This window comes from Myotis daubentonii, chromosome 1, assembly GCF_963259705.1.
Source record: "Myotis daubentonii chromosome 1, mMyoDau2.1, whole genome shotgun sequence".
NCBI classification, from domain to species: Eukaryota; Metazoa; Chordata; class Mammalia; order Chiroptera; family Vespertilionidae; genus Myotis; species Myotis daubentonii.
This window is the reverse complement of record NC_081840.1, coordinates 69,041,336-69,064,233: the sequence shown is the minus strand read 5'-3', so window position 1 is coordinate 69,064,233 and position 22,898 is coordinate 69,041,336. Positions and strand designations below refer to the sequence as shown.

General features: G+C 38.1%; 1 protein-coding gene across 2 annotated transcripts in view; it reads left to right on the top strand.

The window, feature by feature from the left end:
* Positions 1–21,045, top strand: part of SPRED1 (sprouty related EVH1 domain containing 1) — a 125,304-nt gene extending 104,259 nt beyond the window's left edge. For both annotated transcript variants that reach the window (XM_059705186.1, XM_059705176.1), the window contains 2 exons: positions 15,357–15,458; positions 18,029–21,045. In XM_059705186.1, coding sequence (XP_059561169.1) covers positions 15,357–15,458; positions 18,029–18,667 — 741 coding nt within the window. In that variant the 3' untranslated portion in view covers positions 18,668–21,045. The remainder of the gene's footprint in view (positions 1–15,356; positions 15,459–18,028) is intronic.
* The last annotated feature ends 1,853 nt before the right edge of the window (positions 21,046–22,898 follow it).

Here is a 22,898-nt window from a genome sequence, read left to right as displayed (position 1 = left end):
ACCGGGCCTCTAGTCCTATATAATAAAAGCCTAATATGCAAATTATTCCCTCCGGCGGTCATTTGACCACTTGCTATGACGTGTGCTGACCACCAGGGGGAAGCACTGAGGGCCGGGGCCGCTCTCTGGCTCTCAGGCGCTGAGGGAGCCAGGTGGGGGCCCAGCCCCAATCAATCGCCCCACAGGCAGAATGGTGGAGCAGGTGAGGGGCAGCGCCAGGCCAAGGCAGGGTGCCAGGCGGGGCTGCGAGGCTGGGGCCGCAAGCTGGGGCCTGATCCCCTCAGGTCACCCTGAGGGACCCCACCCATGCACGAATTCATGCACCGGGCCTCTGGTAAAAATATAAAGAAAAGCAGAATAAAAAAGGAAAACAATTCTTTAAAAAACAAAACTTTTAAAAAGTAGAGCAGTAAAAGGGATAAATGATAAATTTAAATGAAGAACAATGAAAAGAAAATAAGTTTTCTAAACATGATGGTGATTTGAAATAGTATGAAAATATAAGTTGAAGAACTATGTATATTTTAAGAAACTATGTCTAATTTTGTTGTTGTTACTGCTGCTGCTTGTTTTTCACATAAAATAGTAGGATAGAGTGAAAAGTTAATGTGTTCTGTTGTTGTTGTCATTTATTTATGCACAACAAGCTATAAATTGGTGTGGAATTTGATCTTGTACATCTTTAGTGTTCCTTGAAAAGGACTGACATATCGTGAGTTTTCCTCAGGTAGAGAGAGGAACCCAGCAGGTCAGATCCAAAGGTTTGATATTTCAGCCTTTGCCTCAGGTTAGGCCCAGTAGTTAGTTAATTCTCAGACAGTGTGTTGTGTGTCTATGTGTGCGCGCGCATTTGTGCAGGTACAGATATGCTTGTGAACGTGTGTTGTTTTTCAGTGAAAGAGGCATGGTAATTGATCTGACTGGTAGCTGTGTTGATCTGGCATAAAGATAAAACTTCTAGTTCCAGAGATAGCAACTTCTAGTTCCAGAACATAATATTCTTCTGAAACATTTACTTTATGATCTTACTGGATTAAAGACTCAGTAAGACATAGATGAAATACTAGGAAACATCAATGCTGTTTAGGGTCCCAGTGGAAAAGAAAGGGAGGGACCTCCATAGTTAATGTGGCTATGAGGTTCCCCCCTCCCCCTTCTTTCTAAATAAGTATTTTAACGCTCTAGAACAGCGGTTTTCAACCTGTGGGTCGCGACCCCTTTGGCGGTCGAACGACCCTTTCACAGGGGTCGCCTAAGACCATCCTGCATATCAGGTATTTACATTACGATTAATAACAGTAGCAACAATACAGTTATGAAGTAGCAACGAAAATAATTTTATGGTTGGGTCACAACATGAGGAACTGTATTTAAAGGGCCAGAAGGTTGAGAACCACTGCTATAGAAACTTTGGTCACTCAGGAAAATTGATCTCAGCAAGAGTCACAGTAACAGTATGGATCCTGTTATCTAATTTTTTGTGATGATTATCCTAAACATTTCTTGTGATCACATAGTTTTAAATTAACTTAAATTTTACTTTTCCTATATCAGGGATTTTGTAGCCCCTTTAACTTTCGTGTTGGCCATTTTTGAAACATTAGTTTTGTCATCCATCCTTAGGGGGACTTTTTTCTTCTCAAAAGACAGGAGAAGAATCTTGTTTCTTTGGTAGTGTTTGATTGTCTTATTTGTTGTTCTGTCAAACACATGAGTGTTTCTGTTTTCCTAGTGCAGTGGAACTTAATTTATACTGATATTCCTGACATTTCTCCCTCTGATGTGTTATAGAAGAAATGGTATGTGAAGTGGCAAAATGAAACCTGTTTGTATTCCTGCCTGGTGTTTTTCATTAATTTCTACAGAAAATAAAAATATTACTGAAAGCAACACTCAAATTTCTGAGACTCATTCACTTTGGGGAGGGTGACTCTCAAGTTCAGAATAGCTGTTGAATAGAAAAATTCATAGAACACTTAATGTATTCCACCTCTGTAACTGTCTTAGAAAATTGAGAAGACTGTTAAAAATAAGAATGAAATTTTATAGTCCTTCAGTGCTTCACTAAGTGCTTTTGAGTCCAATATTTTATTTGAACAGAGCCAATATTTTTAGTTTTTATCAGTGAGGAAATTCATGTATAGAATCATTAAGTACCTGAACAAAGTCACTAGGTTAGTAATTACTGAATTATTGGAATTCTTATTTAGAAATGGTAAGTTTTCTTCCCTTCCTCTTCTCCTCCTCCTCCTTTTTCTTGTAGCTCAGATTAAAATGTTTCCCTATGGTAAATAGGCACTTTCATTAAATCTAATAATTATAGTTTTTTAATCTTTATCATAGCTGGTATGTGCTATGTGCTGGATACTTAAAGCACTTTACTTATATAAGTCATTTTAATCCTCACAACAACCACTATTGACAAACTGCCTCATTTTGGGGATAGAAATTATCTGTAATTTAATGCATTTTGCCTAAGCTTATTATGAAATTTTATAAGAATGCAAGAAAAGATTGTATTAAGATATTTGTACCAGAAAGAAAAAAGTAATCCTAAACCAATTTTACTTTGAGCAAATTAATATCAAGAATAAAAGCTGAAACTGATCTGCATATCCTTTTCAGGAATTCTGGGATATCAGAACATTATCTATAGTTATATTTGCCCATAAACGTTCAGGCATCTTAGGAAATAACATACCCACTTTAACACTTTTAAATAAAAATATGCTTTAATATCTTGAGTAATGAACAGAAAAACTCATCCATCAGGAGAGGAGAGTGAAGATGTGCGCATTCTGAACTAGGCCACTGATTCATGTAGTTGAGCAGCAATAAAAAACACCTGGTGAATGAAACACAAACTTAACAATAGACTAACTAATATTCATCATCCAAATCCTGGGAATTTGCTTGGCCTGCCTTCTTTGGCTGAGGGAACTATAAACTTAAAGCTTTTTTTTTTTTTTAGTTAATTAATTATTATTATTATTTATTTATTTATTTATTTATTTATTTATTTATTTATTTATTTTGATGGGAGGGGAAAGACCTGGACTCTTCCAGAATGGCAGTGGTGATAGTGTGCGGGGTTGAAGTAGTCACCATGGAGAAAAGTACAAAATAATGCTAGGTAACTGCAGAGAGGAGAGTGAGCAGTGTTTGGCAGATAGCCAGCCAGATTGTTTGGATCTGAATTCCAGTTTCTTTACTATTGATACTTTCCCTTACCTCCAAGATTGATGTGACACAGAGAAACAAGAGTTATGTTGTGTGAGTTTGCATAACTAGGTGTTTAAACATTGTTTGGTATATTGTCTCCATAAAGTAGGTCTTCATGAAATACTACATCATTGTCAAAAGGTACCTTTGTTTGTATATGCTCAATGGGGTAATTAAATGCTTTGAATGTTTAATTGCATTCAACTGGGGTAGATTGATCGACCCTTCTCTACAAGGAGGAACAGCTGAAGGACTAGACTACAGTACTTCCTCACTGTCAAGAAATATGAAGCCTAAGATTTTACACTACTTAAAAGCTAATACGTTAACTTGCCAGTTGTATAGATGCTGCCCAGAGACAAAAGACCATTAGATCAGAGACAAAGGACTTCATTAACTCACAGTACAATAAGCAGCATGAGATTCATTTTGTGTTGGTTCCCTAGCCTCCAAGTTGCATGGGGACAGTTCTGAGCTGCTCAGGTGGATGTGGCGTGCGCGTCTCTCTCTCTCTCTCTCTCTCTCTCTCTCTCTCTCTCTCTCTCTCTCCCTCTCCCTCTCCCTCTCCCTCTCCCTCTCCCTCTCCCTCTCCCTCTCCCTCTCCCTCTCCCTCTCCCTCTCCCTCCCCCTCTCCCTCTCCCTCCCCCTCTCCCCCTCTCCCCCTCTCCCTCTCCCCCTCCCCCTCTCCCCCTCCCCCTCTCCCCCACTCCCCCTCTCCCTCTCCCCCTCTCCCCCTCTCCCCCTCTCTCTCTCTCTCTCTCTCTCTCTCTCTCTCTCTCTCTCTCTCTCCCCCCCCCCCAAGTGTTTTCTACTGGGCGATAAGTCTGCCTGACTTTTGCCATGGAAGGAGACTTGTTTTTGTTATATTGGATACTAAACAATCTAACTACTAGACACTATATCTTCCAAAGGATTCACTAAACACACATCTTTGAAAAAGTCTGAAACAAAGGCAGATGCGTGCTTCAGCTCACTAGGTCTGCAGAAGTGAGACCAACCCATGGAGAATTGTCACTTAGGATTAGCTTAGGTTTTTCCATGCAGTGTTAGTTTTTGACTCACTTACTACATTTTCTTGGGCTATTTAAATCCTTTTGATGGATAGGTACAATCTTTCAAAATGCTAATGCTCTAATTCAGGTTTGAGTTAAGTCTAATAGCCCTAGAAACCATTATGGCTCTTTTTTGAGTTTTGCTTTCAAGTTTCTGGAGCTTACTTAACTATAGAGAAGTAAGACTGCCTACATCAATGAGATTATGATCAAAGATTTATGACATATTTAATACAAAGAAAACAATATATGTAATGAACACCTGAGAAGCCACCAAACTTAAAGAAAGGAACCCCCATTACTATCCACGTGTCTTCATCCTAGAAGTTATCATTGCCTTGGATTTTGTTTGCTTAGACTTCCTATGCTTTTTTGATAGTTCTATCACTTATTTTTTTTTCTGCCAGTGGATATTTCAGATGTTCCCATAATTGTGTTGTTATTAGACATACTGCTAGTACAAACTTTCTTTTTCCTCAGCTATTCATGCACAAGAGGTTTTTTTAGGGAATATAGGAATGGGCTTTTGAGGTTGATATGCTACAAAAGATTCTGGGATAAATTAGTCTAGGGCAGCGGTTCTCAACCTGTGGGTCACGACCCTTTTGGGGGTCGAATGACCCTTTCACAGGGGTTGCCTAACACCATCGAAAAACATATATAATTACATATTGTTTTTGTGATTAATCACTTGTTGAGTATGACTCCCTCCACGTTCTGCGTGGAGTAGGGTTCAGTATCTGAAAGAGGAGCCGCACAACAAATGAGAAAAAAAGACACGAGATAATTTTGCAATATTGGGGGACCAGGCGGGCAAGTCCCGAAGGACTTCCACTGATGCTCAGGCCGTTCCAACCTTTTATTTGGTCTAGGGTAGCCCTAGGGTGAGGAGGTTTGTTTGGGGTAGTCCTAGGGTAAGGAGGTTTCAATGACACAGGGATGGCGGACAGGACAAATTCCAGGAATAGATTAAGTATCTGATTAGCTCATCAATAGGTTTCTGGGAGTAGGCAGGGTATCTTGATTAACAATAATCAACAAGAATCTACATAAGTATCTAAGGAATTAAGGGAACTAAGGTGGGGATGCTTCAACTATTATTACCTAAATTAACTGAGTGGTTCCTAGATTAACTGGGTGGTGCACAGCCCTGACCTTTGCTAGGACTTTGAAGGGCTACTAGCTTTTGGGGGTCTCTGTCTAAACTCAGCTAGTGAAGACGATGAATGGTCTCCGGCAATCACTATGCTTTAATTATGTTCAATTTGTAACAATAAAAATACATCCTGCATATCAGATATTTACATTACGATTCTTAACAGTAGCAAAATTACAGTTATGAAGTAGCAACGAAAATAATTTCATGGTTGGAGGTCACCGCAACATGAGGAACTGTATTAAAGGGCCGCGGCATTAGGAAGGTTGAGAACCACTGCGGTGGCCGGCAAACTGCGGCTCGCGAGCCACATGCGGCTCTTTGGCCCCTTGAGTGTGTCTCTTCCTAAGCCTTAGGAGTACCCTAATTAAGTTAATAACAATGTACCTACCTATATAGTTTAAGTTTAAAAAATTTGGCTCTCAAAGGAAATTTCAATCGTTGTACTGTTGATATTTGGCTCTATTGACTAATGAGTTTGCCAACCACTGGCCTAGGGGATTCATGTGTTCTATGAGCGCCAGCCATATATCTTGAGCATTTGAAAGGTTATGGAAATAGCCATGGTTGTTCCTTTACAAACTAATTTTAGCTACATGTTCTTATATAATAACCTTGTTACTGGGTAATAAAATTTTCTGTGTCACTTCTCCTTTTTCAGTTTTATTTGTGGCCAGTATCTTCTAGTTTGTAGTTGTTTTTCATTTTCTATATGGGTTTGGTGAACAGATATTCTAAATTTTAATGCAATTGAATTTATTCTTTTCCTGGTGGTTTTTATATAAATGCCTCCCTATCCTTGTTTCAAAGATTTTCTCCCTATTTTGTACTAAAAATTTTAGTTTTGTCTATAACCCAGCTTAAACTGATTTCTCTTCTGTGATAGGAATCCAATTTTATTTTTACCATGTGTATAATTAATTGCTTCAGCACCGTTTTTTGGGGTCAGGGAGTGCCGTATCTATCATATATCAAATTTTCCATATTCCATGTTTCTTGGTTTCTCTAATCTGATCTTCTTTATTGTAGAATTACTTTAGCTCTGTGAGAAGTCTTAATATCTGTATAATTAAAATACCCCTACCTACATTTTTGTTCCTCTTAGATTAAAAAAAAAAGTTTTGGCTGTTTACTCTTGCAAAACTTTTAGTCAGCTAATCAAATTTAATGAAAAACCCATTTACAGTTTGTATTTTTTTTAAAAATATATTTTATTGATTTTTTACAGAGAGGAAGGGAGAGAGATAGAGGGTTAGAAACATCGATGAGAGAGAAACATCGATCAGCTGCCTCCTGCACATCTCCTACTGGGGATATGCCCGCAACCCAGGTACATGCCCTTGACCAGAATCGAACCCGGGACCCTTCAGTCCGCAGGCCGACGCTCTATCCACTGAGCCAAACCGGTTTCGGCTACAGTTTGTATTTTAATTGCACTGAATCTCTGTTAGTTTTAGGGAAAATTTAACCTTCTTATTTATAAATATGATATATCCCTATGTTTAACTATTCAATATCTCTCATTAAAGCTTTGCATTTTCTTTATGAAAAGATATGTTTTTTATGAGCTTCTTTGCACTATTTTGTGCTGTTGCCATTGTAAATGTAATCCTCTTAAAATTTCGTTTGTGACCAACTTTGAAGAAGCATCTCTCATGGCTTTTTCAGCGAAGAAATTCTTCTGAAAGCCTGTAGCAGTAGCATCACATTAAAAAGCAGGGGTGAGTTGGGGTGTATCTTACAGCATCTGTGCTTAATAAGTGTAAAAAGTCAGCATTGTCCATTTTTGTTTTTATGTAAAGATTGTATGGGAGGATTAACATTATTAACTACTCTGATAACTCGGGTAGTTTCAAAGTGCATGTGTTTTGGTGCTGTTTGTGACTTCTTTTCTGAAAGTGAAATTGGAGTAATAAGTCAAAAAGTGAACATTTTTACTATAAAAATAAACCTCAATATATATTTAATACATGTCATTGTATTTATTATAAGAAATACATCTATCAGGGGGAAAAAACAAAAATGTTTCTCTCTGCTTCTTTTTCTATAATGCTCTTCCATCTTTTTAAAAAAATTGAACAAATGCTTACTTTATTTGTTGTTTACTTTCAGTTTCTTTTTCTTCATGAATCTTTTTCAGACCATTTAATCATAGTGATTCCTTCCTCCATTAATCCTGAATTCTTACATATTTCACCTTCAGTTGTATTTGTATGCTTTATCATCCGACCCATGAGGATAAGAGCCATTTTTGTACTTCATTATGCCTTCCATAGAGACTAATACTATGTATTTATTAGGAAATCAAGTTTATAGGTATACACACACTTTGAATAATTATAAAGGCAGTGTTTATTAAAATACATTTCATTTTCAAAATTGAGCTATCAGCTGTTAAAGTGTATATACAATTTGGGGGGACATCCATACTTGAATATTGAAACTGAAAGGAAAATGGAGTGGGAAGTGTGAGCTCATAATTTTTCATCCTGGGTAGAGGTAACGAGGCATGGGAGAATGGATAATAAAGACAGATTAGAAAAAATAAACTCCAGAATCCACTTCATCCCACATCAGTCCTTTACTTCTATAGCACAATTAAAACTTAAATGCTTTTTTTTCTCTTTATGTTCTATGTGATTAAGGTGCTAATGAAAGTAAAATTTTAAAGCTATAGGAAACAAGGTTGGGAATGAGGTAACCTTTTCATTAACTAATTTTATTAAACTTTCTTCTATGTTTAAGACACTACAAAGTAGGTGGTTCGAGTTGGATATATCCATTTTAAATTCCTTTTTTAACTGAAGTATACAAACTTTTTTTAAAATATATTTTATTGATTTTTTTTCACAGAGAGGAAGGGAGAGAGATAGAGAATTATAAACATCAATGCCAGAGAAACATCAAACAGCTGCCTCCTGCACACCTCCTACTGGGGATGTGCCTGCAACCAAGGGACATGCCCTTGACCAGAATCGAACCTGGGACCCTTCAGTCTGCAGGCCTACGCTCTATCCACTGAGCCAAACGGGTTAGGGCTGAAATGTGCAAACTTTTAAATTCAACAATTCTATTTTAGGAATTTGTGATACATATGTACTTGGACATGAGTATTAAAAGTAAATGTGTAAGAACATTTGTTACAATGCTGTTTATAGCATCCGAAGACTGGGAAAAGCCTATGTGTATGTTATTTAACTAATTAGACTAGTTAAATAAATTGTTATTCATTCAATGAAACACGAAAAGAATAAGGTTAGAAAAAAGACAAAACAAAAAAATAAAAATAAATAAAATTTAAAAAAAAGAATAAGATTAGAGGTATATGTATAAATAGAGAAAAGTTGACCTGGCTGCTATGGCTCCATTGGTTGAGTGTCTTCCCATGCTCTAAAAGGTTGCAGGTTTGATTCCCCAGTAGGGGGCATGCAGGAGGCAGCAGATTGATGTTTTGCTCTCACATCACTGTCTCTCTCTCCCTTTCTCCCTCCCTCTCCCTCTCTCTCTAAATTCAATAAAAATATTTTTTAGAAAACATAGAAAAGGGTCCATGGTGTACCATTAAGTATAGAAAAGCAAGGCACAGTGCAAAAGGTCCTGTTAAAAAATTTAAAGACCCACATATATGCATGCATGCATTTGTGTGTGTAAATTAATACAAAGCCAAAAAAAAGTGGAAGTTAACCACCAGTACATGAACATGGGAATACCTCGCATCTACTTTTTTAAATGTGTTAACCAGAATTTTGTGGCTTTTCTCATATGGATCTTGTACATATTTTGTTACATATGAAATTCTTCTTGTTCATTGTTGGTATAAGAAAGTGTTTGGCTATTGTGTATTAACCTTGTATCCTGCAGCTTTGCTATAGTTCGCTTACTGGTTGCAGGAGTTTTTGTGTGATTTTTTTGTAATGTTTTTGTCTGGTTTTAGTATTAGAGTAATGTTGGCCTCATAGAATGAGGTAGGAAGTATTTCTTTTTTGGATCTTCTGTATAAGATAGTAGAAATTTGGTGTAACTTGTTCCTTAAATGTTTGGTAGATTTCTACCGTAAATCCTTCTGGAGCTGATGCTTTCTTTTCTTTCTTTCATTAAATTGATTGGGGTGACATTGGTCAACATGAACATGTATGTTTTAGGTGTGGGTTTCTATGTTACAATATCTGTATATTGTACCATGTGCCCACCACCCATAGTCAAATCTCCTGTCACCTTATATTATGACCCGCTTCTCCTCTTACCGCCCCCCCGCCCTTACCTCTGGAAACCACCACACTGCTGTTTGTGTCCATGAGTTTCAGTTTTATATCCCACATATGAGTGAAATCATGATTTTTAGCTTTTTCTGACTGACTTATTTCACTTAGCATAAGGTACATCCATGTTGTTGTAAATGGCACTGCTTCATCCTTTCTTATGGCTGAGTAGTATTATGTCTATGTACCACATCTTCTTTATCCAGTCCGCTATCGCAGGGCACTTTGGTTGTTTCCATGTCTTGGCCACCATGAATAATGCTGCAATGAACATAGGTGTGCATATATCTTTGTGAATACATGATTTCGAGTTTTTTGGGGTATATACCCAGAGGAGGGATTGCTGGGTCATATGGTAGCTCTATTCTTTTTTTTTTTTTTTAATTTTTTTAAAATATATTTTATTGATTTTTTACAGAGAGGAAGGGAGAGAGAGAGAGTTAGAAACATCAATGAGAGAGAAACATCGATCAGCTGCCTCCTGCACATCTCCCACTGGGGATATGCCCGCAACCCAGGCACATGCCCTTGACCGGAATCGAACCTGGGACCCTTCAGTCCGCAAGCCGACGCTCCATCCACTGAGCCAAACCGGTTTCGGCGGTAGCTCTATTCTTAATATTTTGAGGAATCGCCAGACTGCTTTCCATAGTGGTTGTACCAGTTTACATTCCCACCAGCAATGAATGAGGGTTCCCTTTTTTCCAAAACCTCTCCAACACTTACTGCTTGTCTTAGGGATAATGGCCACTCTAACAAGCATAAGGTGGTAGGTATCTCACTGTAGTTTTCATTTGCATTTCCCTAATTGCCAGTGAGGTTGAACATCTTTTCATATATCTGTTGGTTGTTCATATGTCTTGGGAGAGGTGTATTTTCCTTGGTGCTTTCTATTTTGAAAAATTATTGATTCAGCTTCTTAAATAGATAGAGTCCTATTCAGATTGTCTGTTGAGTTTTGGCAGATAGTGCCTTTCAAGGAATCAATCCATTTCACCTTGGCTGTCAGGTTTGTGGCCATGGAGTTGTTCATAATGTTCTTTTATTAACCTTGTAATTTCCATGGGATCTGTAGTGATATTCCCTCTTTTATTGCCGATATTAATAATTTGTGTCCTCTCTGTTTTACTTAGCCTGACTATAGGCTTGTCAGTTTTGTTCATCTTTTCAAAGAATTAGTTTTTTATTTCATTAATACTCTGTATTGATTTCTATTCTAATTCCTATTCTTTTCTTGTTTTGGACTTAATTTTTTTCTGCTTTGCTAAGGTGGGAACTTACATTATTGACTTTAGATGTTTCTTTTTTTCTAATTACATGCATTCAATGCTATCAGTTTCTCTCTAAGCACGTTTTACTGCATTCCATAACGTTTGATCATCTGTTTTTATTTCCATTTAGTTCAAAATACCTTTTAAGTTTTTTCAGATTTCTTTGTGACCCATGATGTATTACTTTGAAGTATGTTATTTAAGCTACACGTATATTGAGATTTTTAAATTACCTTTCTCTTATTCATTTATAGTTTAATTCCTTGTGGTCTGAGAGCAGACATTGTATAAATTATTTATTTATTTATTTTTGCTAAGATCTGTTTTTTTTTTACCCAAAATGTGGTCTATCTGGGTTAATGCTCCATGAGAGATTGAGAAGAATGTGTATACTGCTGCTGGGTTAGTCGTCTGCAGATGTCAGTTATATCCAGTTGATTTACAGAGTTAATGTGTTCAATTTGTCCTTAGTGATTTTCTGCCTGTTGGATCTGTCCATGTCGTCTTCACCTACAACAATGGGTACATCTATTTCTCCTTGCAATTCCAACAGTTTTTGCCTCATGTAATTTGACACACTTTTGTTAAATACATACTTGCTAAGGATTGTTATGTCTTCTTGGAGAATCGGCCCTTTTATCATTATATCATTGCTCATATGTTGTTCTTATAGACAGCGTATACTTGGGTCTTATTTTTTATTCATTCTTCAATGTTTTCTAATTAGAATATTTAGGTCATTATGTTCAAAGTGATTACTGATACAGTTGGATTAATCTCTATCATATGTGGTACAGTTTTCTGTTTGTTACCCTTGATCTTCATTTCTATTGTTGTATTTAATTTTCCCAAAGTCTTTTGTGGATTTATTGACCAGTAGAGGCCCGGTGCATGAAATTCGTGCACGGGGTCTGGTCCCTAGGCCTGGACAGCTATCGAAGCTCGAGCGTCTGGCATGGAACGGCAGATCCCAGCTGACTTCTGTACCCTGGGCAGCACCTGGGCCCCCCAGATTCCCGCACACCCCCCTCTGCCTGAGTCATGGTGCCCAAGTACCCACGCAGAGATGCGGTGAGCACGGCCGGACGCCATCGGCTGGGGTGCAGCGTGGGCCTCTGGGTCGCCCAGCGGTGCTGCACAGAAGCCAGGCGGGCAGTACGCTCTCTCCCAACTGGCCTTGCAAACTGGCTCCTGCACAAACCCACGGGGATGCTGACTGGCCCCTGCGGTCCCGGCTCACCTGGAAGAGGCTGCGCGGGTGCAGGGCGGGCTGCTCGCAGGCGCCTGGCACCTGACACCTGAGCGTGGGGGCTTCCCCAGCATGCAAGCCCTGGCTTCCTGGGGGAGGAAAGGAGGGGGAGTTAGAGCGAGCTCAACAGATACCCCACATTCTCATCATACCTCTGTCCCTGTCACCCCTGCTCCCAGATAGCTGGCAAGAGGTCACAGTGCGCCACAGATGCCCGCCATGTTCTGCACTGCCCCATGGTGGTCAATGCACATCATAGCAAGCGGTCGAACTCCTGGTCTCTCAGTCGAACTACCGTCCAAGGGGACAATTTGCATATTAGGTTTTTATTATATAGTATTTTATATGATTTCATTCTCTCCTTTTTTGCATATCAGTTATTTTTTTAAAAAACTTTTTTTAATGGTTGCTTGACAGTTTACCATATACATTTAAAATTAATTCATGTCTATTTTCAATAATACTAAACCACTTTGTAGGTAGTGCAAGTATCTTATGTAGTAAAATAATCCCAATTCCTCCCTCCCATCCCTTGTATCATTGCTGCCATTCATTGATATATATATATATATAAAAGCATACAAGTATATTCATACTAGAGGCCTGGTGCACAAAATTTGTGCATGAGTGGGGTCCCTAGGCCTAGCCGGTGATCAGGGCCAGTCAGGTTACCCGCCTCCTTTCCTCACCACCACCACGCAGTTCCCCGCCTCGCCGCCCACGCGCCACCACTGCGCGGTTCCCCATCTCCCTACCTGCCCCCTCCTCCTCCCCTCGCCGCCCATCTGTGCAGTTCCCCACCTCCTCCCCTCACTGCCCACGTCTGCTGCTACCCACCTCCAGTTCCCCATCCCAGCCTGGGGCCCGCCCGGCCCTGATCAGGACCTCCCAGCCCAGGGGAGGGATGGGGAGAGGGACCCAGGAGGTTGACCGCCAGCCCTCTGCCCCCCTGGGAAAGGGGCTGTGTCTGCCAGTCTGCCACCATCCACCCCCGGTTCCCTGTCCCAACCGGGGTGAGGGCCTGGGAGGTTGGCCAACAGGCCCCATCAGCGATCGGGCCCTGCAGGCTGGGGGCAGCTTCTGCATTGAGCATCTGCCCCCTGGTGGTCAGTGCGCATCATAGCAATCAGTCATTCTGTCATAACGGTCGCTTAGGTTTTTATATACCAGTATATAGATATATATAACTGTACTTTATCAAGTACATTGCTGCTGTCTTTTTTAACACTTTTGTTAGATCAATTAAAATAAGAAAAATAAAAAGTTTTATTTTATTTTTATTATTTTTTTTTCTTTGGTACTCTTTCATTCTTATGTAGATTCAAGTTTCTGATCTATATTATTTTCCTTATCTTTAAATTTAGAACTGTTAACATTTCCCATATTGCAGGTCTACTGGCAACAAATTTCCTCGATTTTTGTTTGCCTGAGAAAGTCTTTATATCTATCTCCTTTACTTTTGAAAGATAATTTCACTACATAGAGAATTGTAGGCTGGTGGGCTTTTTCTCTCAATACTTTATAAATGTTTCACTCCACTCTCTTTGTCCTTGCATGGTTTCTGAGTCAGATGTAATTCTTATCTTTGCTCCTTTATTTTTTTTTAAGTGTTTTTTCCTCTGTGGTGTGTGTGTGTGTGTGTGTGTGTGTGTGTGTGTGTGTGTGTGTTTTGTTTTCTTCAGGATTTTCCCTTTATCTTTGATTTTCTTTTTTTTATAGTTTTAAAACATGCTTATGTTTACTTTTTTGGGCATTTATCCTGCCTGGTCTTCTCTGAGCTTCCTGGATCTGTGGTTGACATTAAATTGGGTAAATTCTCAGACATTATTTCAAATATTTCTTCTGTTCCTTTCTTCTCCTGATATTCCTATTTCATGTATGTTATGCCTCTTGCAGTTGTCCCACGGTTCTCCAGTATTCTATTCATTTCTTTCTATCTTTGTTCTCTGCTTTCGTTTTGGAGGTATGTATTGAGATATTCTTAAACTCGGAGATTCTTACCTCTCTAATAAGCTCATCAAAGCCACTCTTCATTTCTCTTAGTGTTTGTTTGTTTTTTTTAATCTCTAGCATTTTGTTGTTGTTCTTAGGATTTCCATCTCTGCTTTCATTACTCATTGGCTCTTGCATGCTGTTTACTTTATCCATTAGAACCCTTAGTGTATTAATGATAGTTGTTTTAAATTCCTGGTCTGCCATTTCCAACATCCCTGTCATATCTGGTTCTGATGCTTGTTCTTTCTCTTCAAATTATGGGTTGTTGTTGTTTTTGTTTTGTTTTGTTGCCTTTTCGTATGTTTTGTTGTTGTTTTTTGTTTTGTTTTGGGGTGTGTGTTTTTTTATAGCTCCACATAATGTACCGGGTAAAATGCTTGTAAATAGGCCTTTAGTAATATAGTGGTAAAGTGTGTAGGGAGAGGAAGCATTCTTATAGCCCTATGATTTGTTCTGTCTTTTAGTCTGAGCCATGCCTCTGGACTGTGAACTTCACAAGTATTTCTCAGCTTTTTTCTTCTCTGCTTAGGGTGGATGGTGTGGTCAGATAGGTTCTGATGACACCTGGCAGGTCAGGCTCTGGTTAACTAATTTCTCCTGGGGGCAGACTCTGTTCAAAACAGTGTGCTCCCTAATTTCAGAACGGTTCTTTTTTCCCCTCTTCCTGCTGAAAGCGTTTGGGACTTTTCTGATATTTACCGTGGGGACCTGGTGGAGCTCCTGCGGGTGAATCTCAGCATTATCCACAGTGAGCTTCCAGCAGTTCATCAGTTACAGTTCAGCTTTTCCTACCCCAGCACTGGTTTCCATGGCATTGATCACTCATGAGTCTGCTCTGTTGTTCTGTCTCTCCAATCTTGGAAGCAGTGGTTTGCCTTATGTCCTTCTCTGTTTTACAGACCCAAGAAGTGTTGGGGTTTTTTTTTTCTATTCAGTTTTTCCTTCTTAGGACAGAGTGGCAACTTTAAAGTGCTTACATGTAGAACCAGAAATCAGAATTCTGTATTACTTTTTAATTTAAATTTTAAATGCATAAGGAAAGACCTAATTTTATATAATAAATAGGATGACTCAACATTTTGAAAAGCTTAACTACTAATAAGTTATGAAATTCTGGAATTGTCATTTAAGTAGAAATTGTTTGTATTTTAGATAACGTTCACTCATCCAAGCCTAGACATTCAGGGCAGAAGCATAGACTATGCACAGCGACAAATATCCAAGGAATGTGGAGGCCTAAAGTCCCAAAATAAGGTAAGTTATCTTAGTTTATCTTCTGATAGGGACTATAACTAACGAACATATAAGTGAAGTTTTCTAGTCCTTCTAATTCTCTATATAGTTGAATTGTACTAAGAAAAAAAAATTTAGTGTATAGGTTTGCTACATAAGTGCTTGTAAACCCTAATACGTAAATTCTATCCAAATTTCTAGTGTTAGTCTGGGGGATAGCAACAGTGTATTTATCACCAGATAGAACCAATAAGAGTTATACAGAGTTAATTTAATGGACTTCGCCTTTAGCCCAGACCTGGAATGTTTTTTAGTCCCAGTGCCAAATATCTGGGGAATAGAAGTTTGCCCCAACCTGGGTCAGGTGCTCACTTGTAGGCTAGTCCCTGTGTCGAGGGACTGGGACCAGGAGATACAAATGCAACTTCTAGAAGCCTGTCTGAATGGGCAAATAAAAGGATCATTTTGATTTAGCCCTTGTGTGATTTCTCTCCAGAAGATTTACTTTGCTCCTTGGCCTCAAGGAGACAGTCTACCCAGGAGGAGGGGTGAGGGAGGTTGTATGCATATGCATATGCATGTGCATATGCATATGCATATGTATATGTATATGTATATGTATATGTATGTGGTGTGGTGCATTTTAAGTTATTTTCAGAGACCTACATAGCCAAGCTTTAAAAAGTATATGTCTTTGTATTAGTTTACTAGGGCTATCATAACAAAGTACAACAGACTAGATGGCTGGAACAACAAGAACTTACTTTCTTATGAGTCTGGAAACTGAAGTCCAAGGTCAAAGTGTTAGCAATTTGGTTTCTTCAGGGACCTCTCTCCTTGGCTTGTAAGTGGCCACTTTCTTGGTGTGTCCTCACTGGTCTTTGCTCTTTTGTGCATATCCTGGTGTCTCTCTCTGTGTCCAATTTCCTCTTAAAAGTACGCCTGTCAAATCGGATGGATTAAGGTTCACTCTAAGGGCCTTATTTGAACTTAATGACCTTTTTAAAATCCCTTTATCTAAATTTAGTGACTTTTTGAGATAGTGGAAGTTGGTGCCTCAACTCGTGAATTTGGAGAGGACATGGTTCAGCCCATAACATTTTACCCCTCTGGTCCCCTAAATTCATGCCTTTCTCACACGCAAAAATTCACTCCATCACAGCAGCCCCCAAATTTAACCCATTCCAGCATCAACACTCAGTCCCAAGTCTCATCTAAGTTTCATCTAAATCAAGAGTGGGGTGAGACAAAATATGATTCATCCTGAGACAAAATACCTTTCTATCTGGGGACCTGAGAAGCCTGAGCAGTTACCTGCTTCAAACTATAATGGTGGGAAAGGCACAGAATCGATATTTCCATTCCAAAAGGGAGAAACTGGAAAGAAGAAAGGAGTCATGGGTTTCTTTAACAAGTCCAAAACTTAGCAGAGCAAATTTCATTAGATTTTTAAGGCTCAGAAACAATCCTCTTTGGCTTGATTTTTTTCCCTTCAGGGGAGTGGCCCTGACCCTGCGCTTCCTGGCCCACTGGAACTGAGGAAGTGGCCCCATCCTATTGAACTGAGGAGACAGCCCCAACATTTCCAGTTCTTCCCTTAAAAGATAATGCATGTTCCCAGCCAGATAGCTCTGTTTGCCAGTCCTGTAAATGCTATTACTTTGACAACCTTGATTCATTTCCTCTCAACTGTGTCCCCTTAGATCCAACCTGGCAGCATTTCAGCTGAGATGGTTGATAGGATCTATGAGTCACACCATAACCTCTTTATCCTATGATTATCTAGCCACACCTTTGGTATTTTCTTTTTTTTTTTTTTTTTATCCACACCCGAGGATATGTTTATTGATTTTGAAAGAGAGAGAGACAGATCCATTGCGCCCAGATGGGATCGAACCCACAACCTTTTGGTGTACGGGACAATGCTCCAGCCTACCTATCCAGCCCGGCCAGGGCCACACCTTTGGTGCTTTCTTCAGAGCATGTTTATAAGTTCTGCCTTCCACAAAACACTAGAATACAATTCTTTCCCCTTTTTTTTACCACTTCCTTTCACTATCCAGTATTATGTTTAAAGTTCAAGGCTATCTAGGTTTTTTATAACGTGCACCTCAAAACTTTTGTGCCTCTGTCTATTACCCAGTTTCAAAGCCATTGCCACATTTTAGGTATTTGTTACAGCACCCCACTTCTCAATACCAATAGATGAGTCATGATTGACCAGAGAAACAGAACCAATAAGACGTGTATAGATAGAGGTTTCTTTTAAGGAATTGGCACATGTGATCGTGGAGGTACATCTCCAAACCCTTTAGGGTAAGCTGTCGGGCTTGCGAAGCAGGGAAGAGTTGCAATCAGTCTGTTCCCTTAAGGCCTTCAGCTGATTGGATGAGGTTCACCTATATCATGGAGGCTGATCTTCACTCTTCATAGTCCACCAATTTAAATGTGAATCTCATCCAAGAAACATCTGTACTTAAACATTGAGAGTAATGTTTGACCAAATATCTGGGCACCATGGCCCAGCAAAGTTGACGCATAAAATTCATGTTTACAGTCCTTATTGCAGTTTTCATCTCTTCCTTTTTTAGGTCCCTCGACACGTCAGCTTTCAAGATGAGGATGAGATTGTCAGAATAAACCCTCGAGATATCTTAATCCGTCGCTATGCGGACTACAGGCATCCTGACATGTGGAAAAATGACTTGGAGAGAGATGATACTGACTCCAATATTCAGTTTTCTAAACCAGACAGTAAAAAATCAGACTATCTGTACTCTTGTGGGGATGAGACTAAGTTAAGTTCATTCAAAGACTCTGTGGTATTTAAGACACAGCCTTCCTCATTAAAATTTAAGAAGTCAAAACGAAGAAAAGAAGATGGTGAGCGTTCTCGCTGCGTATACTGCCAGGAAAGGTTTAATCATGAAGAAAACGGCAGGGGGAAGTGTCAGGATGCTCCAGACCCTATTAAAAGATGCATCTATCAAGTTAGTTGCATGCTCTGTGCCGAGAGCATGCTGTATCATTGTATGTCAGACTCAGAGGGAGACTTTTCTGATCCCTGTTCATGTGACACTAGCGATGACAAGTTCTGCCTACGATGGTTAGCCCTGGTAGCTCTTTCTTTCATTGTACCATGTATGTGCTGCTACGTCCCTTTGAGAATGTGCCATCGTTGTGGGGAGGCATGTGGGTGTTGTGGTGGGAAACATAAGGCTGCTGGATGAAAGGATCTAGGGCCAAAATGAGTTTAAAATCTTTGTTTCCAGGCATTAGTTAACTTGGATTTGCGGAAGCTTTCGGCAAGCAATATGAAATCTTGCCTGGTGTCATAGGGGCCACGCGTGGAGGAAGCAGCACTCGTCAGTTCTTGGCATTTCACAAATGCCAGCCATGCCTAACTTTTCCCTTGAGCGCATGGCACGTTTTGTTACAGGTTGTAAAGCGTATTTGCAAAAGGAAACCATTTCTGGTTATTGGCTATAAAAAGGGATCATAAAATATGATCTGACTAAAAGGGATTAATTTTTGGCATTTTTGTATATTTATGCATTAGGTGATGGGACTTTTAAAGGTTTGAATTCATTAAGACATGAACTAAAAGTGCACTAGGGAACAGCTGATTTCAATCTAAGAAAAGTTAACACTTGGAAATTATAAGAAGTTAAACAAGTGCACCTAAATCATTTATTGTTTTTTGAAAGCAGTTTTATGTATAAATAACAAATGTTTATATTTAACTAAATACAAGGTACGAATTATGACATTAAACTTTTCTTCCCCTTCCTAGTTCTGAAGTAGATGTACATATATCTACAGTCACATTCCATTATATTTTGCATATTTTACTCATCTAATTAATATAACATTTTTATTCCATGTGAATGATTTGATATTTCCATCTTTGTTTCCTGTTGGCTACGGTTTATATTGAGTTCTATCTGTACATTCTGATAATCTAAAATTCTTTAAAATATTCTAATAGCCTTGAGTGACCAACTTTTTTTTAAAGCACAGATATAATCGTCTAATGTTCTGATGGGAATGTAACACTTATTTTTATATAAAAAGAGATTGTGTAAACATAGAAAAAAAAAAGAGGTTTTGGGGGTTGTTGTTTTGTTTTTTGTGGTATTCAACCAGCAAGTTGTTTTCTTTCAGAGTTTCCTCCTTCAAAAAATTATATTGCATTTACAAATATGTCACAAGACAAAGAAGTTTAACTGGATGGTTAGTGTAAAAGTTTCCTCCTAAGATCTTCGTTTATCATTCTGCTAACCCAGAATTTGTTCAGCTGTGTTACTAATTTTTTTAGCTTAATCCTCAGTGCTCATTATTCACATAATACCAGTAGCTTTTTTCAGTTGCATTTTATTTTATTTAAACCAGCCAAAAGCAAAATTATTTTATGTTAAAGTATGTGCTAAACTATCCCAGGAAATTATTTAATCCAACATTGTGAATGAAATACCTTGTACATAAAAATTTATTTCTTTTGCAGAGCATTGTATCACTGGATGTTTTATTTACAAAGTAGTTGGATAAGTGTTCCAACAAATTATTTAAAGTACTTTGGGATCAAATTGTCTTCTTTTTTTTTTTTTTTTAACTGTTACATTTAAACTCTAATCAAGTAAGGGTTCTTTAAGAACATTCCCTTAGAGGGATCAAGTTGAGAAGCGTGCCTTTCTTTTTAATGGCTTGAAGTTTCAGAAGTGATAAACATTAAAATCACACTACCATTCGAAGCTCATTTTCTATGCACGTTTTTAAATGTCATATATGTATCATTCTTTTTACGTTCACACGTAAGCTTGTGTTAGCTGTCTTCTTTTGCCCCAGATCAAACTGAACAATGTATATAACACTATCTGTCTGTAAAATACTTTTTTTAAGAAAGCATTTATATTTATATGACAGCTTGAACTGACAACATTGTATATATAGATCATCTTGAAGTATTATTTCACATTGAAAAGAAGAAAAATATATTGATAACTATAGATGTTATGAAGAAGAGGTTATTTCTAGTTTTGTACTAAAAATCAATTGGATGAACTAAATCCAAACGTGACACTGTCGCAGCAGTTTTGAGTCTTATTTTTACTGTTTATATATTTGGACGCTGCTGCACCAGATGATCTTCATCCCTGAAGTTTTCAGCTAAACTCGGTTTCCTAGAATAGACTGTTAACTTTCAAAATTACTTCTTACTGATGGAATGGAAATATTGATTTTCCTTATGAATAAATTTTCATATTTGTAAGTGTGGAGTTTATAATTCAGGTTTGAGCAAGGTGTGAATAACTGAAGAAAATAACTTGCTGGCTATATAGGAAAATCTGTGGAAATAGACTGTGTATATATTTCTGGGAAGAACAAATATAATCATTTCTTCTGTTAAGCACTAATCGGTATAGTGCAACTTCTGGTTCTGTACTGTATTTTATATGCAACATATATGCTTTAATATTTTAATGTTTGTGCATTAATATTTTCAAATTGTTTTAACCACTTTGCTGCTAAGATTTTGCCATCCCATCCCCATTTTTTTCCTTTACAATTTTAAACAAGTTTCTTCATTAAAAACGATGGTGATAAAATGGTTTTATTTCACCTTGGATCTTTATAGTTAACACACCCAGTTTCTAAATTGGTCTAGAAAACTAGTGACATGTTATCTGAATCCCTATGTGGAAAGTTTCTCTTGAGTAAATTAGAATCCGTATGTGAAAAATGAAGGGTGGTTTAAATTTCTTACTCTAACGTGTATAGGTGTGTTCAGGGACATTTTCTCGTTCTGCATACAGATTTGGCACTGCACTGGCAGCCGGCTTTTCTAAAACCTTTCTCTGTTTTTAATCTGGTAGTTTAAACAAATGGCTAAACAGAACTGCTTATGTAATAGTAAATATGGAAAATGAAATCATCTAGACGGCATGACAAGAGGGACTTCGGTCTGATGGTGTGTTGTGTTCAGACCTGATAATTCGGAAATGATTTTTCTCCTGCCTTGAAAGTGGGGGGCTAGTGAGGGAAACTCTAGGTTTCTGAAGGAATAATGAGGTGTGGAACTTCAGCACCACCTACTGGATGATCTATAGGCCAGAACCCTGAGGTAGCAATTGGGGTCTGACAGGGTTCGTCACTATTACCTGGAAAGGGCTATTTGAGTGGCGGAGAAAGCAGGAGTAAGATCTATATCTCAGACTATAAAAGGAATGTTTTACCTAATGTGTCTTGTTGGTTGCTGAAAGATTTTAAGCACTTTTTCCTCATATATCCTGAATTAAAATATTTTATTGATATTTGGAACTGGCAATCGATCTTAATTAATGGATGTGCCGAAGCATTTATAGAACCAATTCTTTTAACTTTCTAAAGCCATTACCAAATGGTATTCTTATTCTTATTTTTCCTCCCATTGCTAGTCAGGGAGAATTTTTTAAAAAAATAAACATCAATTACATCAAGACAACTTCAGAGGGAGGATGTGTTCATGTCTCTGGGATGCTGGGGCAGGGGAAAACCTGAAATTACCTATTTTCATTGGTTATTCAGCAGTGCCTAATAGGAACTTTTGAAGTAATACAAATGCACTTTTAATTCTTGTTATAGTGCCATCTGATATCTTAGGTAAGTCTTGCTTTTTCTTTTATTTTTCTTCCCCATCCTCAACTCCAACCCCCATTTAATTGAACACCACAAAGATGTTTCTTAATATCCATACAAGTCTCCCAAATACAGAAAAGTAGTTTCCTCTATATTTAAAGAATCTGAAGGGTGTTTCTTATATTGAAATTTGTTTTTAGTCTTGTGATTACACTTTAGACTATGTATTTAAGAGTGGGTTTTTAATTTTAGCCCAAAGATGCATTAAGCAAGTGTAACATTTTTCTAAAAACTTTGAAACCTTAGTTACCTGAAAAACAGATTCTTCACTAAATATCTCGTTCTTAATTTGACCTCCAGAATTACATTTCTAAGTATAAGAGAAAGTACTGGAAACTTGCATTGTTGTGTACTTAAAAAATTTTTGGTCTGTAAACCACCATGAGATATTTTGCAGGAAATCAAAACAAAAAAGAAATCACAGCCTGGAGTGATTTATATAAACCAAAAACAAGGGCTGTAAGGTATTAAGGTACTGTTTGCTAGCAGCCAGGTGGTTATAAACCTTTCATATGCTTTGATTCACTGATGTTAGCCATTGTTTCTGGAAGCTCCTTAAATTGCATAAGTTGCTAGTTTTGAAAATTTTCAAAAATAATCTAGTCGAAAATCTTATGTATTAAAGATACACATAGATTTTTGTGAACATTACCAGTATGTAGTGTCGTTTGCTTTCTATTCTTGACCTCAGAAGTGCCTCACTTGTATATTACTTCCATTAAAAGCTTGACTGCATTCTTTCTAATAAGCATTGAAGTATTGTTTAACTCATGTCATAATGTATCT